Source organism: Trachurus japonicus, chromosome 3 (assembly GCF_045865225.1).
Source record: "Trachurus japonicus isolate A0001 chromosome 3, Traja_1.0".
Taxonomy (NCBI): domain Eukaryota; kingdom Metazoa; phylum Chordata; class Actinopteri; order Carangiformes; family Carangidae; genus Trachurus; species Trachurus japonicus.
In genome coordinates, this window is record NC_140909.1 from 22,762,664 (window position 1) to 22,781,541 (window position 18,878).

The 18,878-nt window shown below is 41.0% G+C and overlaps 1 protein-coding gene across 2 annotated transcripts in view; it reads right to left on the bottom strand.

Moving 5' to 3' along the window:
* Positions 1-4,082: 4,082 nt before the first annotated feature.
* The window catches only part of mctp2b (multiple C2 domains, transmembrane 2b), a 33,563-nt gene continuing 18,767 nt past the window's right edge, over positions 4,083-18,878 (bottom strand). The window contains exons 10-23 of one of the 2 annotated variants that reach the window (XM_085767177.1): positions 17,796-17,926; positions 17,374-17,560; positions 15,786-15,879; positions 15,581-15,683; positions 15,350-15,452; positions 15,069-15,170; positions 14,891-14,965; positions 13,617-13,736; positions 10,003-10,116; positions 8,941-8,982; positions 6,806-6,915; positions 6,426-6,535; positions 5,872-5,969; positions 4,083-5,055 (exon numbers count right to left, since the gene is read on the bottom strand). In XM_085767177.1, coding sequence (XP_085623303.1) covers positions 5,008-5,055; positions 5,872-5,969; positions 6,426-6,535; positions 6,806-6,915; positions 8,941-8,982; positions 10,003-10,116; positions 13,617-13,736; positions 14,891-14,965; positions 15,069-15,170; positions 15,350-15,452; positions 15,581-15,683; positions 15,786-15,879; positions 17,374-17,560; positions 17,796-17,926 — 1,437 coding nt within the window. In that variant the 3' untranslated portion in view covers positions 4,083-5,007. The remainder of the gene's footprint in view (positions 5,056-5,871; positions 5,970-6,425; positions 6,536-6,805; positions 6,916-8,940; positions 8,983-10,002; positions 10,117-13,616; positions 13,737-14,890; positions 14,966-15,068; positions 15,171-15,349; positions 15,453-15,580; positions 15,684-15,785; positions 15,880-17,373; positions 17,561-17,795; positions 17,927-18,878) is intronic. The other variant, XM_085767185.1, reaches the window with a different exon arrangement.

Sequence of the window (18,878 nt, forward strand, 5' to 3'; positions counted from 1 at the left end):
AGTTGGGGACCTTGAGTTCATCTGACAGGGTTGTGGTGGGGGTGTCTCGGTCCGCTATCAAGTGAACTCTAGAGTGGCTTACTTCTGGTGTGAACCCAATCCGCACCAATAACTAGGCATCATTTCATCCATTCACTCAAGGGGATGCATGGATTCTGTGAACAAGAGCTGCTGTTATGATGAACCAACTATTTTATTTTTACATGTTTGTGATTGTGAATTTATTATTGTCCACTTCCCGCTCGTATGGCAAAAGAAAAAAAGTTGTGGTATGCTCTCATTAATGCCTGTCGTCTTCTGTCTGATTGCAGGGGATCTTAAGCTAAATGCATGTGTGAACCCACAGGAACTTTGTTGAAACAAACTATTTGAGACCAGTTTTAAAAACGTCCATCTTCAGTGGGAGCTGATGCATTGAGGCCACAGGCAAGAGGGGGTTGGTGCAAAACTGCTGTGAGACGGTTTCCATGGAGTTAGGGCAGGACAATGTTTTGCTCTATTTGCTCTATTATGACCACAACATTCAGTGCTTACAGTGCGTCATTTTGTAATAATTTAAATGGAATGAGTGAATCATTCACATCCTGGATCTTACCTGTTATGGATATGAGCTGCAGATTAGAATAAACATCTTAAAATGTATTTAAATGTGGTGGCAAACAGAAATGTGTAACTGTGATTGTTGCAGTTTGCCAGAGGGCGGTTTGATGTGCATTAAAAACACACCTTAATACATTAAGCATTATTAAATTATGTGATTCTAACAAACTTTTAGAAACAAGACTATTCATTCGTAATATTCAGATGTCTGAAATGTAACAGACAAAAGGCTGACCTAACATCAGTGCAGTGGTCTCGCACCATATCATTTTGCATCTCCTCTGTCGATCCGAGCTCCTGGCTGCTCGTAGCCTCGGGCTCCTCTGGATCTAAGGCTTTGATGTCGGCCTGCTCCGGGGACAGCACAGTCATCCCACAGCCTCTGAGCAGCTGCACGGGCACTACCCACTGTGTCTGTGATTTACCTGGACCCAGACTCCCTGAAGGATTGTCAACACTGTGGGGAGCGGTGGGGTGGTCTGTGGAAAGTCCAAAAGGTCAAAATCAGGCTCATTACAGAGACGACATAGAGGTAATGATTATAGACTAACCAAATGTTTTGAAAATCAAGGAGAAGTTGAAATATTCCCTGTTGATGTAAGACTGTAAAAAAAAACATACAATTAAAATAAATAAATCTTTAGTTGACAAAATGAAAAATCTAGAGACTGATCTTTAAAAGGAAGAGTTTGCTATTTTTGGCAACATGCTTATTCTCCTTCTTAGAGCTGGAAGAGAGGATCACTCATGTACGTTCACTAAAAAAGAGACATTTTTAGAATGGGGGCACTGGAACAGTTACAGTATAACACTTTTCACATTTCTGTCAGTATCTTGGAGCTGATTTAACTCATTGATAAACTAGACCCTAGTTACATCTTCCTTCAGTAAATTGTGTAGTTGGTATCTCTGCAACATGAACAGAACAAATGTGGTTTACAGGTTTAGTCTCAGACAAACAAGAAGTGAAATGCAGCAATTAGTCTGCATTAATTGTGTTTCCCAGGGTAATATGATATAGCCTAAAGATCACAACTCCATATTGAAAGCTTTCAACTCTTAATTATTACATAACCAGTGTAAAAGTGGAAGCAAAGTGTATTAGTGACTGCCTGTCATAAAACGAATAAGACATTTAAACAAGCTTAAACAACTGAACATTTGTATGCGTGTATTGTTACAACTCTGGTAGTTGTATGATGCCTCAACTAATAGCTAAAACATTAGCATTGACAATTTACACAAAAGATATGTACTCAGATGTACAACATTTTTATTTTTATCAATTTAAATTTGAAGAGTGAAATTACAAAGTAGCAAGTGAAGCTTTTCCTCTAAAATTGGTGCTGCTTCCTCATGGGCGGATGAAGACTAAACTGAGCAGTTAATCAAGTGATATCAAGTGTTACATCTGACCCACAGTCTCCCCGCCCTAAACCCTGTAAACCAGGTTGTTTGGCTCCGTCCACCAGCACCTGTAAAGCTCACTAATTAACACGTGAGATGTAATTTGTTAATTCGCACAAATCTCAACTCAAAGAATTACATGTTGCGATTTTACAAAGATTATGTGCTGGTCTATTCCTTGGCTGGACACAGATTACTTCCTGGGGTATATTGCCTAGCAACAGTGGGAATGTAATTTGCCACTCCCTCTGACTTCATATACAATAACAATCTTTGTATATTAAATTCATTAACCCATATGCTTTGCTCTACTTATTTTCTCATTGAAAGCTACAAGTTCATTCAGAAAGTGGATGCAGAGGTCAAACTGCTCACTCAAGCCGTGCAGTGTGAAAAGCTCTCCTTCGTGAAAACACATTACAGTAGCCTAGTTAGCGAGAGCTCAACAGCAGCGTTGGTCATGACTGTCATTATCAGAACTGCTTCAGGATCATCATACATCTCTCATGACGAGAGCCGACGTTTTAAAAGATGAATTAATTCAAAGAGCTGAATACCTGACATTTCAACGGAGCAGCTTTTCACTCTCACCAGCTTCCAGTTTGAAGTTACACCATATTTCTGCTTCTAAAGCATGTTTCATCTCATTTTCTTTGAGAGTGTCCATGTGGTTTGAATCCAGCACCAGAGTGTGAGGGTGAACTGTCACAGAAATACACTGAGAGCCATAATCTAGCCACCTGGGCTGTCAGTGTGGACACAGCTCCCTGCTGCTCTGCAGTTTGCTCACTGGTGATCTCATATGTCCGGACCCAGTTAAACACTGTGTTGCCCATTAGACCAAATGGTCCACGCTGGATGTATTTGTTAAATAACTAATATAGACTTAATAGATAATAATGGCCTTTCACACCCTCTACACAGCTTTATATGCAGCTTTCCTCTCTGCACACTCTCACACAGACACACACTCACACACAGCTGAATATTCTCAGGTCCGATATTGAGTTGTAACAAGTCTTTTGAGACCTATCAGCTGCCGTATTTGTGGCTCATCAGAATGCATGTGCCACATCACATTAGTCCCCACGTGTGAACCATGATTTTACTTGGTAATTCTGAAGTGCCTCGCTGCCCATACATATTCATGCCGAGCCTATAAGTGTCAAATTGAGATGTCCTTCCAGTGTCCTTGACAGCGGGTTATTAATATTGAATACCTAAGTCAACATTATAACTAGATGAAGAGATACACAGGTCATCGTCTGCCATGTTCTCCACACCCTCTGTCCTCAAGACTATTGAACAAATGATCAAATTATTTCATGTGTGTGTATGTGTAGCACCGTGTGGGATATTATATGTATTTTACATTAAGTGGTTGAAGGATGCTTAGCTTATTTCTCGTTTTATGGATTTATCAAATGGTCCTGTGTCAAAATACATCAATTACACCTTTACAGATTTAATGAGGTAAATCAAGTACTTTCTGATGCAGGACATCTGTAAAGCGTTTGATACAGAAACTAGGTGATTCTTATTGAGACAAATTTCCCTCTAATTTCACTCATTTCTCATTTAACAGGCTGCAGACTGAGAGCCCACGTGCGCTGACTTAAAAGCTATAAATCCCAGGGTATTACTCTGAACGCCGGCATCTTAACTATTTGAATTCTCCAATCCCTAAATTGGTGTGGCTGTTGTTGCTTGTGGCTGCTTTTAAAACCCTCCTCCTCCATCTCATCCTCCCTCTGCTGCTGCTTCTGCCACTGAGTGGTGAGCAGCCCGGTACCGTAGGTTTGTCTGGCTGCTGTGCTTGATAGGACGCTGGCTGCGGGCATCTCGTCACAGCAGCTGAGGGGAGGTCGCAGAGGTCCTCCTGCTCATGGCGACGCCCAAGGGCCATCAACACAGCAGGGGAGCCCGGGTGCCGGTGAGGTCTCGAACAGCCTTGCGTCGCTTCATGAAAGCCTAATGAAGAGAGGGGGGCTCGGAAACTGTGCTGTTAAAGACGCCCACAATCCTGCAGCACAGGAGCACTCAGAGGATGAACACGGTTGTGCAGGGGAATTCAGAGAAGATGCTACGCTGGGTGATTTTGTGCATTTATTGCCGTTAGAAATGAGAGACACTCGGTCTTCATTAATGATTGTCATGAATAAATAAAATGAAGTGTATACAGCATCCTCTGTGGGATGGGAAACTAAAGGCAGGCACTCGCCTGTGTATGTAAAAACAAAACCATACAGTATTGTGACTGTGCTTTTGGAAAACCGGTCACACAGCTCTAAACGTTAGCAGAAGAAACACAGGAGTCTCACTTCTCATATGTTGCTGTATGGACATACAGCATGAAAGGTTGGAAAAGTGATTACAACCCAAATTAATATTTAAAACCCCAACTCAGAAATGTATGTTTTTTCTAAAAGAATATTTACAGCCTTTTCAAGACTTTTACTTTTTAAGTAGCCCTTGAAGAAATGTACTTTTACCCCGGCAACATTTTTTTCAAAAGATGAATCATCCATTCTAAAATTAAAGTCTTCATATCCGTCAAAGTAAATTATGTAAAAATACACATATACATTCAGTGTGATACAAACTGATATTTCAGTTGGTTTCAGGACAACATAACCTGGGACCAGGAAGATCAAATAAAACAAAGCAGCTTCTGATTGAGTATCTGAAAGAATAATCTGTACAATACAATACAATACAATAAACCAACTACGGTCTGTGGACATAAAATTACAAATCCATCCAGAAAATGTGGTAAAGTAATCTCTGCAGGGTCCTCAGTGTGGACGTCTTTGGTTGAAAGGTCTTTAGGTGCAGGTCGATATGAGCGGTGCAGAGCTGTGTCTCGCCACAGCAGATTAAGATTCAGACCTACCACACACCCCGAAACCAACGTAAAGTGAGATTGTGCCGACCGCCATCGGATCCACTGGAAAACAGTTTTTAGGTAGGAAGCCCGCAAAGAGCAGCACTGGCTCCTATTCAAGAGATTTTCTTCTTCTTGCTCCCTCTCAGCTCACTGTACTGAACCTGCAGGAGACCAGAGAGACAGTCATTTGAACATGAACATTTCTGTTCATTTGTTTTAAATAGTACTGTTAAACAAAACTATCTTCACTCGGGCAGTGTAGGATGATGATGTGGAGTGAACACAACGACAACACTCTGTTATAAACAGAACCATCAGTGGAGAGACCGCAGAGAGTCACACAGAGACCCAAGGGCATCGGGGAAGGAAAGAGGACACAAAAAGGGGTCAAACCGCTTAGAGAGAAAAAGAGAGAGAGAGGGACAGAAACAGAGAGAGAGAGGGAGAGGATGGTGTGTAAAAACAGAGGGAACACAGTGGAGAGTGAGATTTAAGGAAAAAATAAGAGGTCAGCAAAGCAGAACGCGGGGAAGGAGAGATTTCCTTTGAATGGTTCATATTTTAAAATGAGGTCTGTGTGTAAGTTCCTGTCACCTTGATGATGACTTTTGTGTTTGGAAACCTTAACTATTTAAAATAATGTAAATTACCAATTAACTTTATGAAGTTAATTGAGCTCTTTTTGATGTGCGGTGGAGGAGACGCAGCAGCAGTACGGGGCTGACAGTTTGCTCGTGCTCAGTTCAAACAGGAGACACCAGGAGCTGCGTCTCCCGTCTCATCCTGGGAACAGCGGCAGACCTCCACCACATCGTGACCAAAACACAACAAAAATTATAAAGGGCTACGTAATTATACAGATGAAGCTAATTATACAGAAAAGAGCGAAGAATGCCTGGGAGTTGTTCTAGTGAAATGCAAAGCTAGCGGGCTCTGGGATTTTGGGCTTCCTGGCCGGCTGATCCAGTGGGGCTTACCTTCTGCACATCTGAAGGCACCCTCGCCAGGAAATCAAGCACCTCATTGTTGTCGATGCTGTACGGGTTCCGTAATTTCTTGGTGAATTTATTGATACCTAAAACAGAAATTCACACCAACATATCATTAACAGTAGTCTCTTGTAACTGCGCTCTTTGTTTCCACACAAACAAAAACCTGCAGAGGAGGCTCACACTGTCCAAGAAATATTACTACGAGTACAACACAGTGTGTGTTGTCTACTTTTTTTACTCTTTTTTTTTTAACAACATAACACGCTCTGCACCTCGGCCAAATTTTTCAGAAAGCCATTTTTTCATTATCATAAGCAGCCAATAGCACAGAGATAAAGGAGATAAAGTGACAGACACCAGAAAACAGAGGGCAAATAATCCTGTGACCTTTTAAATCCAATGTATCAAAAAACAAGTGAGAAATCACAAAAAAATAAGGAGAGAGATGGGAGGCAGCAAAGTACAGTTTGTGGAGTGGGGGTGGGGGTTAGGGGTATGATGGGGTGCAGACAGACGACAGAACAGCGCTCAACACTCACCCCATATTAAAACTATGTAGCGCACAGGGATGTAGTATGTGAGGATCGCTGCGATGACAAAGACCAGCAGAGCCAGGCCTGACAGGAACGGCACAGACCAGTTGAACGTGCTGACAAATTAAGATCAGACACATGAGCATGTGTCAGCACAGGACGAGCAGATTAAATAATTAAATGTAACCACAATAATATAGTCACTTTTTCTTTTTTTAAAAGGATAATTACAGTACAGGACAATTAATATGATAAAATATTCAGTATGTATTCACACAATCCCTTTTATAATGTGGCCACGAACATTAATGATCCCTAAAGCTGAAATAAAACTAAATATTAAAACGTTTCAGAGCATAAATCTTTGATGAATCTTTAATTCTTACTTTTTAATCCTCTCCCCAAAAGAAGCAATCTCATCCAGCAGGTTTTGAACCATGACGACAGTTTCTTGAACCATGTGGATTTTCTCCATCAGCCCTCTCCTCTCAGACTCCTGCAACAGCAAACAACACAGACAGACAGAGTAGCTGCTTAGAAGAAGTTCACACACTGTCTGTGACTTCCACGGGTTTCTTCACAGTTCATGTTTTCTGTTCTGTCTGCTAGGTACAGGCAGGAAAAGTTATTCAGGGGTAGGGGTACAACAGTTTGAGACTGAGAGAGAAAACTAAACTAACACATAAACTCATGCGTTTTATAAAAAGTAATGAATGGTAGCAGTATAAACTGTCATGTATACATTTTTCAGGAAATTTCAAATTTAAATATCTTTATAAATAAAAATGACTGCAGCCAGAATTCATCTCGTCAGTAACTGACATGCAGCCTGTTAACTCTTACTCTTCATCTCCCCGGTGGAATAAAAATGAAAATATTGTTTTTACACTGTACTGTCACACAGTCATTCAAACAAACAAAAAACTATATTTTATTAGATCCAATATAAATTTAATGATGTTGTAATAAAAACTGAGGTAAAACTGAGTAATGCTGATAGAAGATTCCTTGATTCCTTAATAGGCTTGAGAAGTTTTAGATAATAAATGTAACATTTAATTATTTCTTTTCTCTTTTCTTTTTAATCAGTCTTAGGACAATGCAATTTCATTTCTTAAACATCTTGATTTAGTTGGTTTGTAGCCAAAAAGGACAAACAGAGAGGGGCATTTTTTTTTAATGAGATACTTTGTCAGCGTCATAATAAACTAGCTGAGACTGTGCATCTCTGTCACATCAAAACTGACTGTTGAGACATTCAAGTCCAAAGGTTGGGTCCCCTGGACACTTCATAATAAAAGCCATCCAAGTTGCTCTGAGAGAGAGAGACCACAAAAACAAAACAGACCCAGTCAGTGCCGCTCGGGATAAGAGTGTCTGCAAAATGTGAATGTAAAGGCAGATACTTTGAAAGCAAGTTTGAAACATGTCTTTTTGAAGTGAAGGCTCTTCAGAACAGAACAGGACTGGACTTCACATTATGAAAGAGAAGAGGTACCGTTCTCAGGCTAGACCAGATCCCAGGAGGGAAGGACAGCTTTAAAGTAAACAGAGAGGAGCAGATTCTCTGGAGATCTCTGCCGTGAGAGCCAGACTTCAGACAGAGACACGGCCACATGTCCACATCAAACACAGAGGAGGGTTACAGGACTAAAGAAGAGGGGTTGGTGGGCTGGCAGTGGTGGTTATTGAAGGAGTGTTTACTGGCCAAGGCTATGCTCTTTGTCATCATGTGATCTCTGTGATATATGTTTGCTTCTGCAAGGAAGCACTGAGTGATTGCTGGCTCACTGCCATTAAGACTTTGGGGATGAGCCTGGGAAAAGAGCTGCAGAGGGGATCAAACCTGGGATGTCCCGCGTGCACAGTGGCTATCAGGCTAAAAAAAACACATGTAAGACAATTTAGCTTCACCTCAGTCAAATATCCATCACTGCACTGAAACACTTGAGCCATTTAAGGGTCATGTTCCCACTGGAACCAGTATGAGAACCACTTTACATGGGGCCGATGCAGGCCATTCAAAACGTCTACAATAAACTGCTGTCATTCTCAAGGAATATTTCATGGCTTAAAAGCATTGTAACACTTTCAACACAAACTTTTAAAATGAGCGTTGAAAGAGCATGTCTAAGAACTGTCATTAGTCCCATATTGATGGTATTATATGGTGTGTTAAGCGCAGGGACTTTCCCAAATGCAGCAGAACCTTTTTCCCCGCCCCTCTATTTGCATATGAATGTGTTGTGACATGTGGAAATGTCTTCATTAAGCCAAAATGTCTTTTGGTAATCACAAGTTTACAAAGAAATACAGCTAGTTGTTTGGCAGGAATCAAAATACATCAGAAGATTTGGCGCCGAATAAAGAGCTTAACAACATGCAACCAAAGATCATCGGCAGATACCTTTGTCAACATGAAACTAAATAAATAAAGCTAAATTCTCTCCTTTTCAGCAGCATTCAGAAATACAAAGTCAACAAAGAAGTGGGAAAGTAAACAGCCAGCACACGTACACACCTTCTCATCTTCATCCTCCTCATCCCCCAGATCCATACTGTCCTGAAAAAGATAGGTGATGGAGAGGTGAGTGATTTTTAACATCTATTACATGCTTCATTTTGAGACACTCAGAGATTTTCTGTCACTTTTGTTTTGTCTGGTTTAAAGTGGGTGGGAGTGAATTCAAATCTAACACCTGTGACATTGTTTGCTTGTTAACCCACACAGTCTGCGAACTAGTGTTGAGCACATAAGTGATAGTATAATATAATATAATATAATATAATGTAATGTAATATAATATAACATTCATAATTGTTTTATGTAAATGGAACATGTGCAGTGTGTGTGACTATTTTTCACTCTTATTTTCTGACATTTCACAGTATGAACTAATCAATTGTCAACAGATTTAATGATGCTTAAATAATAATTAGTAAAAGCCCTGCCTAATTATAAATCAGTGCATATTTCACTGATTTCACATCATGATAACACTTGAACATTGCTCTGTGTATATAATTTGCTATAACCTATAGTGTGTGCTGAGCTACTATTACTGTGTACAGTAAATACAGCTGCTGGTCTACATGGGCTACAGACGGGATTCAACATCCAACAGTAAGGAAAAAGTGATAAATTCTGACTTTTTCAGAGCAGAGCACTAAAATGTTTTCTTATTGACTGGTCGCAACAAGAACCAGGCAATGGACCTATTACGGTGAAGAGGCAGGGTCAGGTAACTAGACTACAAAGAAGGAAGCAGTGTTAATAAAGGACAAGCTCTGCAAATTAGCTTAGGCTATAATGATATACTGCATTAGTCTTTTCAGCGCGTTTTCTATGCTTATGGTTTATGTGTTATTTCATTATAATAGGCTATGTAGAAAAGTGCAGCTGGTTGCTATGGAAATTGTGAATGGAAAATGAACTAGACTTATACCGTATAGTCAGCTTTTAATTAGGAGAACAAAACACGGCTGAGATAGTTATTTTTCCATAAAGGAGTACAAACAGGAGCCTGCAGTGTCCCTGGGCTGAAGGAGAACAAGATGGAAGAGCTTGACGGACTTGACTCACCACGTCTTGGCTGACCCGACCAGAGCAGATCCAAAGGTAGTTCCTCAAGATGAGCAGAACCAGCAGAACGGGCAGCATGTAAAACTCCCAGAACCACACCGTCACCACGAACACCTGCAGGCAGGAGGCCACACGAGTCAGATATCAAGCACCAGGACGACAGGAGTACAAAACAAACTGCTCTTCATTAAGACACATTCAAAGACATTTTCAATAGATCCTGAATCCCTGCTAGCTAAAGGTCGTTCCAATCTGCTATTGATCACATAAGCACAGATCAAGCTGATGAGTGCTTTGGGGCCACTATAAAAGCCTGGCGTCCTACGTATAGTTATCCTGCATACGCTGTGCAGTGTGGCCACTCTGCTCAGCAGGACGGTCTCTCCCTCCACTTCCTGGATATACCCTGACATTAACCACATAAGTCTAATTGCTCTGCCTCTCTCATCTTGTGTACATTAAAGCTGACCGCACACGGGGGGGGCTGGGGGCCAGTGTGTGAATATGTCTTTTAAATAATGGCCATAATGGCACTTGTGATGCACATTCCACCTGTGTGTCTGCGGCTCAGGTAAAATGGATGAGAGGATAAAGAAATATGGCTTGTGATGTCTGGATCACACAGCAAAATGGAACTATAAAATAATCCTGTAAGAGCGGCCGCACCGGCCAAACTGGCAGCCAGCCAAAAGGCGTGGGGAACGGTTTACAGGTTTTTAAATGCTAATAAAAATAGAAGTGAACATCTGGTAAAGACATCACTCTCCTCTGAGGCACCAACTGGCATAAAAGATGAGCCCCCCACCCCCCTCCTCCCTCCCTCCCTCCTCCCTCCTCCCTCCTCTCCGCCTCCGCCTCCACCACCACTACCACCATCAGCTTTAATGTGCAAAAAGCCAAGCACGCTCTTGTCTCTGTTATCACAAGCCAAAACAGGGCCTGGGAGAGGAGATGAAACCAGTTCCTCACTGAAAGGGTTATGTTTTATTAGTGAGGACTTTGTAATGAGTGGGAGAGCCGGGACAAGGGGAAAGCCAAGTCACGCTTTGGTGGAAATGTATACTCAAGCCCATAAAGATTGTGATAACTGCAGCCCATTTCAGCTTGAGAGGCATTACACCGTCTTCGACAGCAAAAAGGGATCTGGACGTACAATCCAGATTAGAGGAAATAAAAAATATGAAAGGCTACCTAATGTTGGGAGAGCTACCGAACTGGAGAGTAGTACATTTCCAGAACGCAGCAGGCTTTCCACACTAATGCTTAGGGGGAAGGGTTTGCATTGCACAGGGGTAATCCAAGAACACAGAATCATCACTAAGACCACTCACTGGTGTAAAGCCACAACAACTAACCTTTCCTGAAAAACCTCAGGTGAAAATTATAGCACAATTTCTAAATGCTAAAATATATTGTAGCAGTAGAACAAAGGGAGAGGATACAGTCAGTGAAAAGTGCTATCTAGTAACAGTCTGCAAAGATTAACGTGCTTATCAATTTTGGATGAAAATTGCTGTTATGCTGCAAATGTGACCAGTGAGTAGTTTGTGTTCTGTCCAAAACTTGATATTTCAGGAGGTGTTGTCTGCTTTTTTTTTTTTGCAATCACAGATAGTGAAAAACATACCAGGAGCCTCCTTTGCAGGACTAGCAGGGGACAGAAAAGTTGCTGCATATGAAACCTTGGGAACACTTTATAATAAGTACACACTATTAAACATTAGTTAAGATTTAAATACTGAATTTATAATTCATACCACATGAATACTCATTAGTGTGTAGTTTATAAACAGAGTTAAAAATGTTTTACTCATCATTGATTAGCACTAACTTTATAAACTACATAGTAATGAGTATTCATGCGTTATATATGAAGAATTCAGTATTTATTAATGCTTAACTAGTGCTTAATAGTGTGTACTTATTATAAAGTGTTACCAAACCTTGTCTTAGAAGATGTACCTCATGGTATGTTGCTGAAGTGGGGCATACACTTTTCTTTTATGAAGTGAAAGGATGAGGTGGGAGCACACTGGTGACACTGGCTTCCATGTGGGCGTTACGCTTTGGCCTTTACTTTGTATTTTGGATGACCGCTGTGTTTGGTGTAAGTCAGACTGGAAAACTGGGGTCATGCTATAAAGAAATTGATATTTCAAAAATAAAAACAGCAAAACCCACCACCTTTCTTTACTAAACTGCGTGATCAGTTATATAATTATACTGCCATGACTCATGCTTCTTGCCACGATAACCCGTACCTACTAAGATACACTATGAGATATTGACTGAATCTCTTTGCACGAAGGTGTCCCATCATCGGCAGGTGTTGCAGGTAGCTGGTTGCCGTTTCCCGTCATGTAAACTGAAGCTTTGATTCATTACTCTTATGTGGCGGCATTAAACCAGGCATTTATTTCTTCTCACTGAGGCTTGAAAAGACAGGGAGCATTAGTGTGAAAACACGAGTACAGATGGTACTGTCTTTCAAACACTGAGCTGCAGTGGGCGAATGTGTGTGTACATCGTGTGCTTGTTCATGCTTGTATGATTCTACCTTAGTGTGTGTGTATCTGAGCTGTTAGGAAAAACCACAATATCATCCCCAATAATTAACACTAGTTATAAAGAGAGAGAGAGAGGATTGGATATTCTTCAGAATAACCTGGCATAAGAATCTATTGTGAGTGCCTGTACATTAACTGGGCTTTAAATATTTAATGTAAGCAGTTTCTATATACGCAGTTTCTGGTTAGAGCACGCTGACCTCAATGCCCCCACTCTAAATCCTAAATCCTAAATGACAAAGCTAAATGCATGAGTAAAAGCTAAAACCCAGACTGTGGCTTGTGTTCAGATAACAGGTCTGTTGTGCAGCTCCCATTTTTCACAGCAAATTGAACAAACTGTTCTATTGGCTGGCGTACAGTATCTTTTCACCAACCTCTGAAGGAAGTATTTAGATGCTAAGAAAAGCTTTAGTGCCATCTACAGGATGTTGGCTTTAAAAACAAAAAGAACTCCCCATGACCTTGATTGCCTACATCATTAATGCACAACTTGGCGCATGCTGTATCACTGGAGTCAGATTTGGAAGATAATAATGTCAACAAGATCAAAACCATCTTCACTTTGCACTTTCAAAAGACGAAGGCGAAAGGCCTCTGCTGTGTTTCTGTCTTAACAGTTGCTTAACACTTGTATTGAACAATGGCAGGATGGAGAATCAGTCTTATCTCTGAAGAGCCTTTTAATTGGACTTCTGTCGGCATAATGGGGTCTAAATCAAACCGAGCACAGATTGGACAGAGGGTTAATGAGTTGTCAGGGAAGTAGAACAAAAATAGACTCTATCTTGACTCCGCTGGGACTCTACTCTCTCCAGCTGAGGTTTAACTGTGCATCCGCGACACATGCAACGCTGAAAGCGTCCACTCCAGCACACAGCCGTGGCCAAGCCAGCAATTCTGCTGAGCCCAACACCGCATTGATTAAGATTCTCGCTGGGAGAGTTCAAGTAGGGGTTGGCGAGACTGCAGTTGTCTTCCGCAGCCTTAGAGGGAAAACAGAGGGAAATGCAGATAGTGTGTTGATAAGCAGTTAAAGCACTTCACCAGGAAGGCTAGCAGGCTCCTCTGAACACTCTCCCACTGGAAGCAGCTTTTGATGTACTGCAGAGTCGACATGATAGCCCTGTACAGCGTCTGAACACGCATCACGTTCCTGGCCAGAGCCTGAAAGATAGAATTATAGATGTGAACAATTGATAACATTACACCAGCCATGTTTGAAATATGAATAATAATAATAATAATTCACTTAATAATGTTTACATTCTGTCCATGCCAAACATAAAACTTCCAGCCAGTCAGTCGAACAGTGAGAGTAGCTGGTATGTTTTGGCATGAGCCAGTGTGGAGAGGGGGGCAAGAAAAATCTGACCTGATTTTGTCAACCAAGATTTTCAACATTTAAACAAACTGAAAACCTGCACGGCACAGCCCCAGTCCTCCAAGTGTAAGCCAATTTTGGCTTTGGTGAACAATCCATTGTCTCACAACAATGAGTCTTTGTGCAGAGTACAGACAGTCAGGCACCTTGTGTCACACCCTGTCTTGCAGACTGTATATCAAACTAATGTTGTAGAACAGCGGACGAGAACTGAGTCACAGTTGGGGTCAATTAAAAGAATTAAAAGCTCAATTCACCTAATTCAGGCAAAGGGCAGTTTTGCTTTAGGATCAGGTGTTTTTTAAAGAGAAAAATCAAGGTAAAAGGTTTTTTGTTAGAAATAATTGATAGGAATATCAGTTCTAACTCTCACTCTGCCGAAACTCTTAGAAAAAAGAAAAGATAAATGTATTATTCAAGCATTACATGTGCAGTGACCTCTGACCCCTACCCTCCATACAGTTAGTTCCCTCTGATGTTTAATCCCATGGAGTCTGCATCTGCAATTACCCATTGTTTTCTTCAGTGAATAATATGCGCTTTACTTTTTCAGTCAGCTGTTTGGTTTCTAAGATGGTAAAAAAAAATTGGTTTCACAAATTTAATAAAATCTACAATGGATTAAATAACAAAAAGATTTTCCATTACAAATCAGTCACATTACATGCAGAAATGTTCAGACGCTGGTGACGCAGGTGCATTTATCCTTGAAAACTAATGACAACAGTAATCAAAATATGGAAATAGTTGCTGTTTAGTTTTCTGTCAGTCTGATCTAATGAAGTGACATTTAGCATTTAACCAAGTGTGCACTGCTCTGGATAAGCAAACTAAATATATATTTTTAAAGGCTAAATGAATGTTGTATTTGTTACAGAGACTGCAAACTAATTCCTCAACCCTGGATTAGAATTTTAATATCAGAACTGTGACAAACCTTTTTGGAAAATTTGGGATTATCCTCGATGAATCCTCTCTCTTTGGGCTGGAAGGTTCTCATACTTGCTCTGACCTGATAAAAAAGTCAAGACGCAATGACAAGCCGACAGAATCAGGCCCATATTCCATATCCATCACAGCCTCATGTCCTCATTGCAGGATGAACTTTTACTCACAGGGTTAAAAATAACCTCCAGCTCCAGAGTGATGCTCCCCTTTGACAGTCCACCTAAGTCCTCTTTCTTCAGCGGAAAGGCGATCTGTTGTCCCCTGCGGATCTGCAGGACAGAAAGGGCATCAGGTGCTGAACTCAGCCATGAGCCTGACTATCAGTCATGCCAGATTACATCTTAGCAAGTCTTCAACCCACTGGAGTGTTATCGCCCTCTTCACTTTAATTTAGACGCAGAGTGTAAATAGATTAGTCTATTGTGTGCATGACGGACTCTGTGTTTACCGAGAGCAGGGGAATGGCAACCTTTCCCAGGAAGTCTGGCGCCTTGTCTCCATCCTCATCAAAGATGGTCACCACCAGAACATCATGAATGTCTTTGACAGGGCTGTGGAGACAAACAAGGAGGGTCAGGTTGCACCACTGATACAACATGAAGTACACATGTGGTTCAGACTGCATGCATCATGTGGCATTAACGGTAAAAGGTGGTTGGAGAGAGAAAGTGGGACTGACAATGTGAAGACTTTATTCCAGTCTGGGTAGAGGGTCTTATAGATGGTGTGGGTCTGAAGTCTGTCGTTCCCCAGTTCCAGCACACAGAAAGGGTCACTCTTGCCTACACAACACAGCACACAACACTTTCACTCTGGATGTCTGCCATTCATTTTACTGTAACATCAGAATGAAGAGAGACCTTGAATCCGGATGTGTGACGTACCGTTTAAATCAGCAGCCAAAAGATCTGTAGCTTTGACAACCTTAACTTGAAGAAAACCAACATCCCGGAGGTTTTTCAGGGATCTTTTCCAGCACTGTGGGGATAGTGAGCAGGTGAGAAGCTGCATGAGAGCTCAACGAAATTACATAAATATTTTAATAATAATTTTAAACAGAATCATCTTCAAATCTAGATTTGAAACACAACAAAGAGAGGGAGAGACTATCATGTAATATGTGTCAGATTTTCTTTTCATTCAAGTGCATAAATATGCTCTGTGTCCAAATTTTAAAACATAATCGAAAACCAAAACTGGATTCAGACCTAAGCTCCACCATTACTTTCAGAAAACACTGCACACTAGGAGACTAATATATCTACAGTTTAGACGGATATAGGCTGTGTATGTAGAATTTCCCTAATAAATTTGTGGCGGTGATCAATAAGTATTTGTGATCCAGGTTTGAGGATATCATCACTATAGGGCCATGCTTTTGCAAGTTAGAGCATGCTGCTTGATGGTCCTTCGAGAAAATACTATCTAATGGCATCAAGGGTGAATTTGAACAATATGTTCTTAAGACTGTCAGAGCCTGTAATTGTACTGATACATCAAAATGTAACTTTTGGCAGTTTCAAGCTGCTGAGGGATCATTTTCAAACCTTCCTGGTATCAACAGAAATCGGGGTACAATGGAATATAACAGCTAAAAATTATAAGGCATTCTACAATTTGGGTTAGGGTTAGGGTTGTTGTTGTAATGTAAGGTATGTTGCATTTTTAATATATTGCGTAAAAACTGATAACATCTGATAGCAAGGGTTCATTGGCGGGGTTTTCCCAACTATACTACAGTATTAAATTATATTTTACCAGAGGGAATTAGGATGCATAATGACAACAAGACATATTCATGTATTCAGTCTCGGAGCCTCTCTTTTCCCTTGACGCCAAGCTGCAACACTCCCTGTTACACTTACAAAATAATTTTTTGAACTTACAGTACCACCTCACTGAAGTTCAAACCATGATGAAAAAAAAAAAGAAAAAAAAAAGCCTGTAGCTCTTCATGAACAGAGCAGAAAAATTACAGGCTCTCAGACAGATACTGCCATCTCTTGGCCCTTCAACAAAGAACACAGAAAGTGCCCTCTTCACACCGATTCACAATGTGAGCCCCTTTTTGCCAATATCCACTCCATATAGAGAGATTTAAACCATCAAACATGAAGGATGAAAAGCATAATGGCCTTGTGCTCGACTTGACCCAGAAAATCTGGGACGACACCAGACTGTCTTGGTGTCACTTCTTGAATTTATATCCTGAAACTGAGTTAAACATTTAACTTGAAAGTAACAGATGGATGGATGTTTTGTTGTTGCCTTGTGTTAATATACATGTATGGGGGTCGGGGGAAAAAAGAGGATGCATCTGTATTTCACTCAGTATCATGGGGCTGATGTCGATCAACTGACAGAAGTGTCAATTGTCAATTGACACTTCTACTGGGACATGTGAGGAGCGGAGTGATGCAGCTACAGTGCAGTTACAGACAGATGACAGACACACAGCACGGAAACACTGACGTAGTTGTCCAGCTGGTTCTGTCGTTCGTGAGGTTCGTCCAGAGGCGCAGCACACAGGTCGGAGATGGAGACGCCGCTGCACGCGTTCAGTGTGAGGAGGAAAACTAAGCATCCTCGCCCGTGATCCAAGGATTTTGTGAAGAGCTGCCTCTCGTTGAAAGGGACTTGAGATAGGTCCACTTCACACCTGCACACACAAACAGCAGAATTTCATTTGGACACACAGACGTATACAACATACAACATTCAGTACAAAGGAAATGCACAGATGTCTTGTGTGCACTTGGCTGTGTGAAACTGTTGGCATGGTGAATGGTCACATAGTTGGTGTTGACATTGACATACATCTGTCAGACTCCATACAGTACACCGTTTACTTTATACTACACAAACTAACACATCCGAGGGCTGAAGAGACTCACGATCCCAAACACTCCTCACTCCTTCGTCCTTCCTTGGACCAGAGCTCCGCCTCAAGGATTTCTGGAGTGTCGATGAACTGGTTAAAAGTGAACCTCTCTCTCCACTGAGGGTTGGCCACTTTGCAGTGATTCTGAATGAGGAAGAACATGAACCGTTACAAATACTTCCCATTCTTCTATGTCCACATTGATCAATGATAGTAACCATTCCAATTCAGCTAAGAGAGTGTAGTTGTCTAGATTTACAGCCACAGCTACTATTTATACAATATGGGTGGGTGGCCATACATCCACATTTTTCAACAGAGTACTGTAGTGTGTGTGTGAATGTTTTGTTATCTAGCAGCATTAAAGTCCCACTGCACTTCAAAGTAAAATAAATAATTGCTGTTACTTTGAAACTGAACACGGAGAAAGAAAAGGAGCAATGCTGCTCATTAGCATGCAGCTTGAATGTGTAATGGATGATATTGCAAGATAACTGAACAGCAGGATAATCATCAATGACAGTTGTCACAGAGCCTGCAGCACAAGAAAGTGAGCATCCCTGCCAGACAACATCCCAGCTGCCTGGATGAGCAGCAGCGAGAGCCTGGGCCTTTTATGCTACACATTTAAAGTCTGCTTTATATCTCTCCTTGGCCCTGTTGCTGTTCTTTTTCCCAGGACGTGGCGTTTACGTAATGTGCGTTCACAGAAAGATTATAAAGGTCACAAGGCCGTCACATTTGCACTTTTGAAACAGATGGACTGTTGACATAATTACTTAACACTCTGGCATGAGCTGATGAGAAAACAAAAATACAATAGAGTATATGAATGCACTGCATGAGCCACCTTTCAGTGAATGGCAGTTATATTATATTATCATCTACATGGTTATAATCTTTAATCTTTATAATCTTTCTTGTTTGTTATTGCAGATGAGGCTCTCAATTACCCAGAATGAGTTGGATCATCAAATATGAGCATTCAATGCCAGAAAACTAATAATTACATGCAAATTACTAAGTAAATTACAGCCAATATTGAAGAAAGCTTGAGAAAACTGTAGATTTAGAGGAAACAGGAAAAGGAAGATGG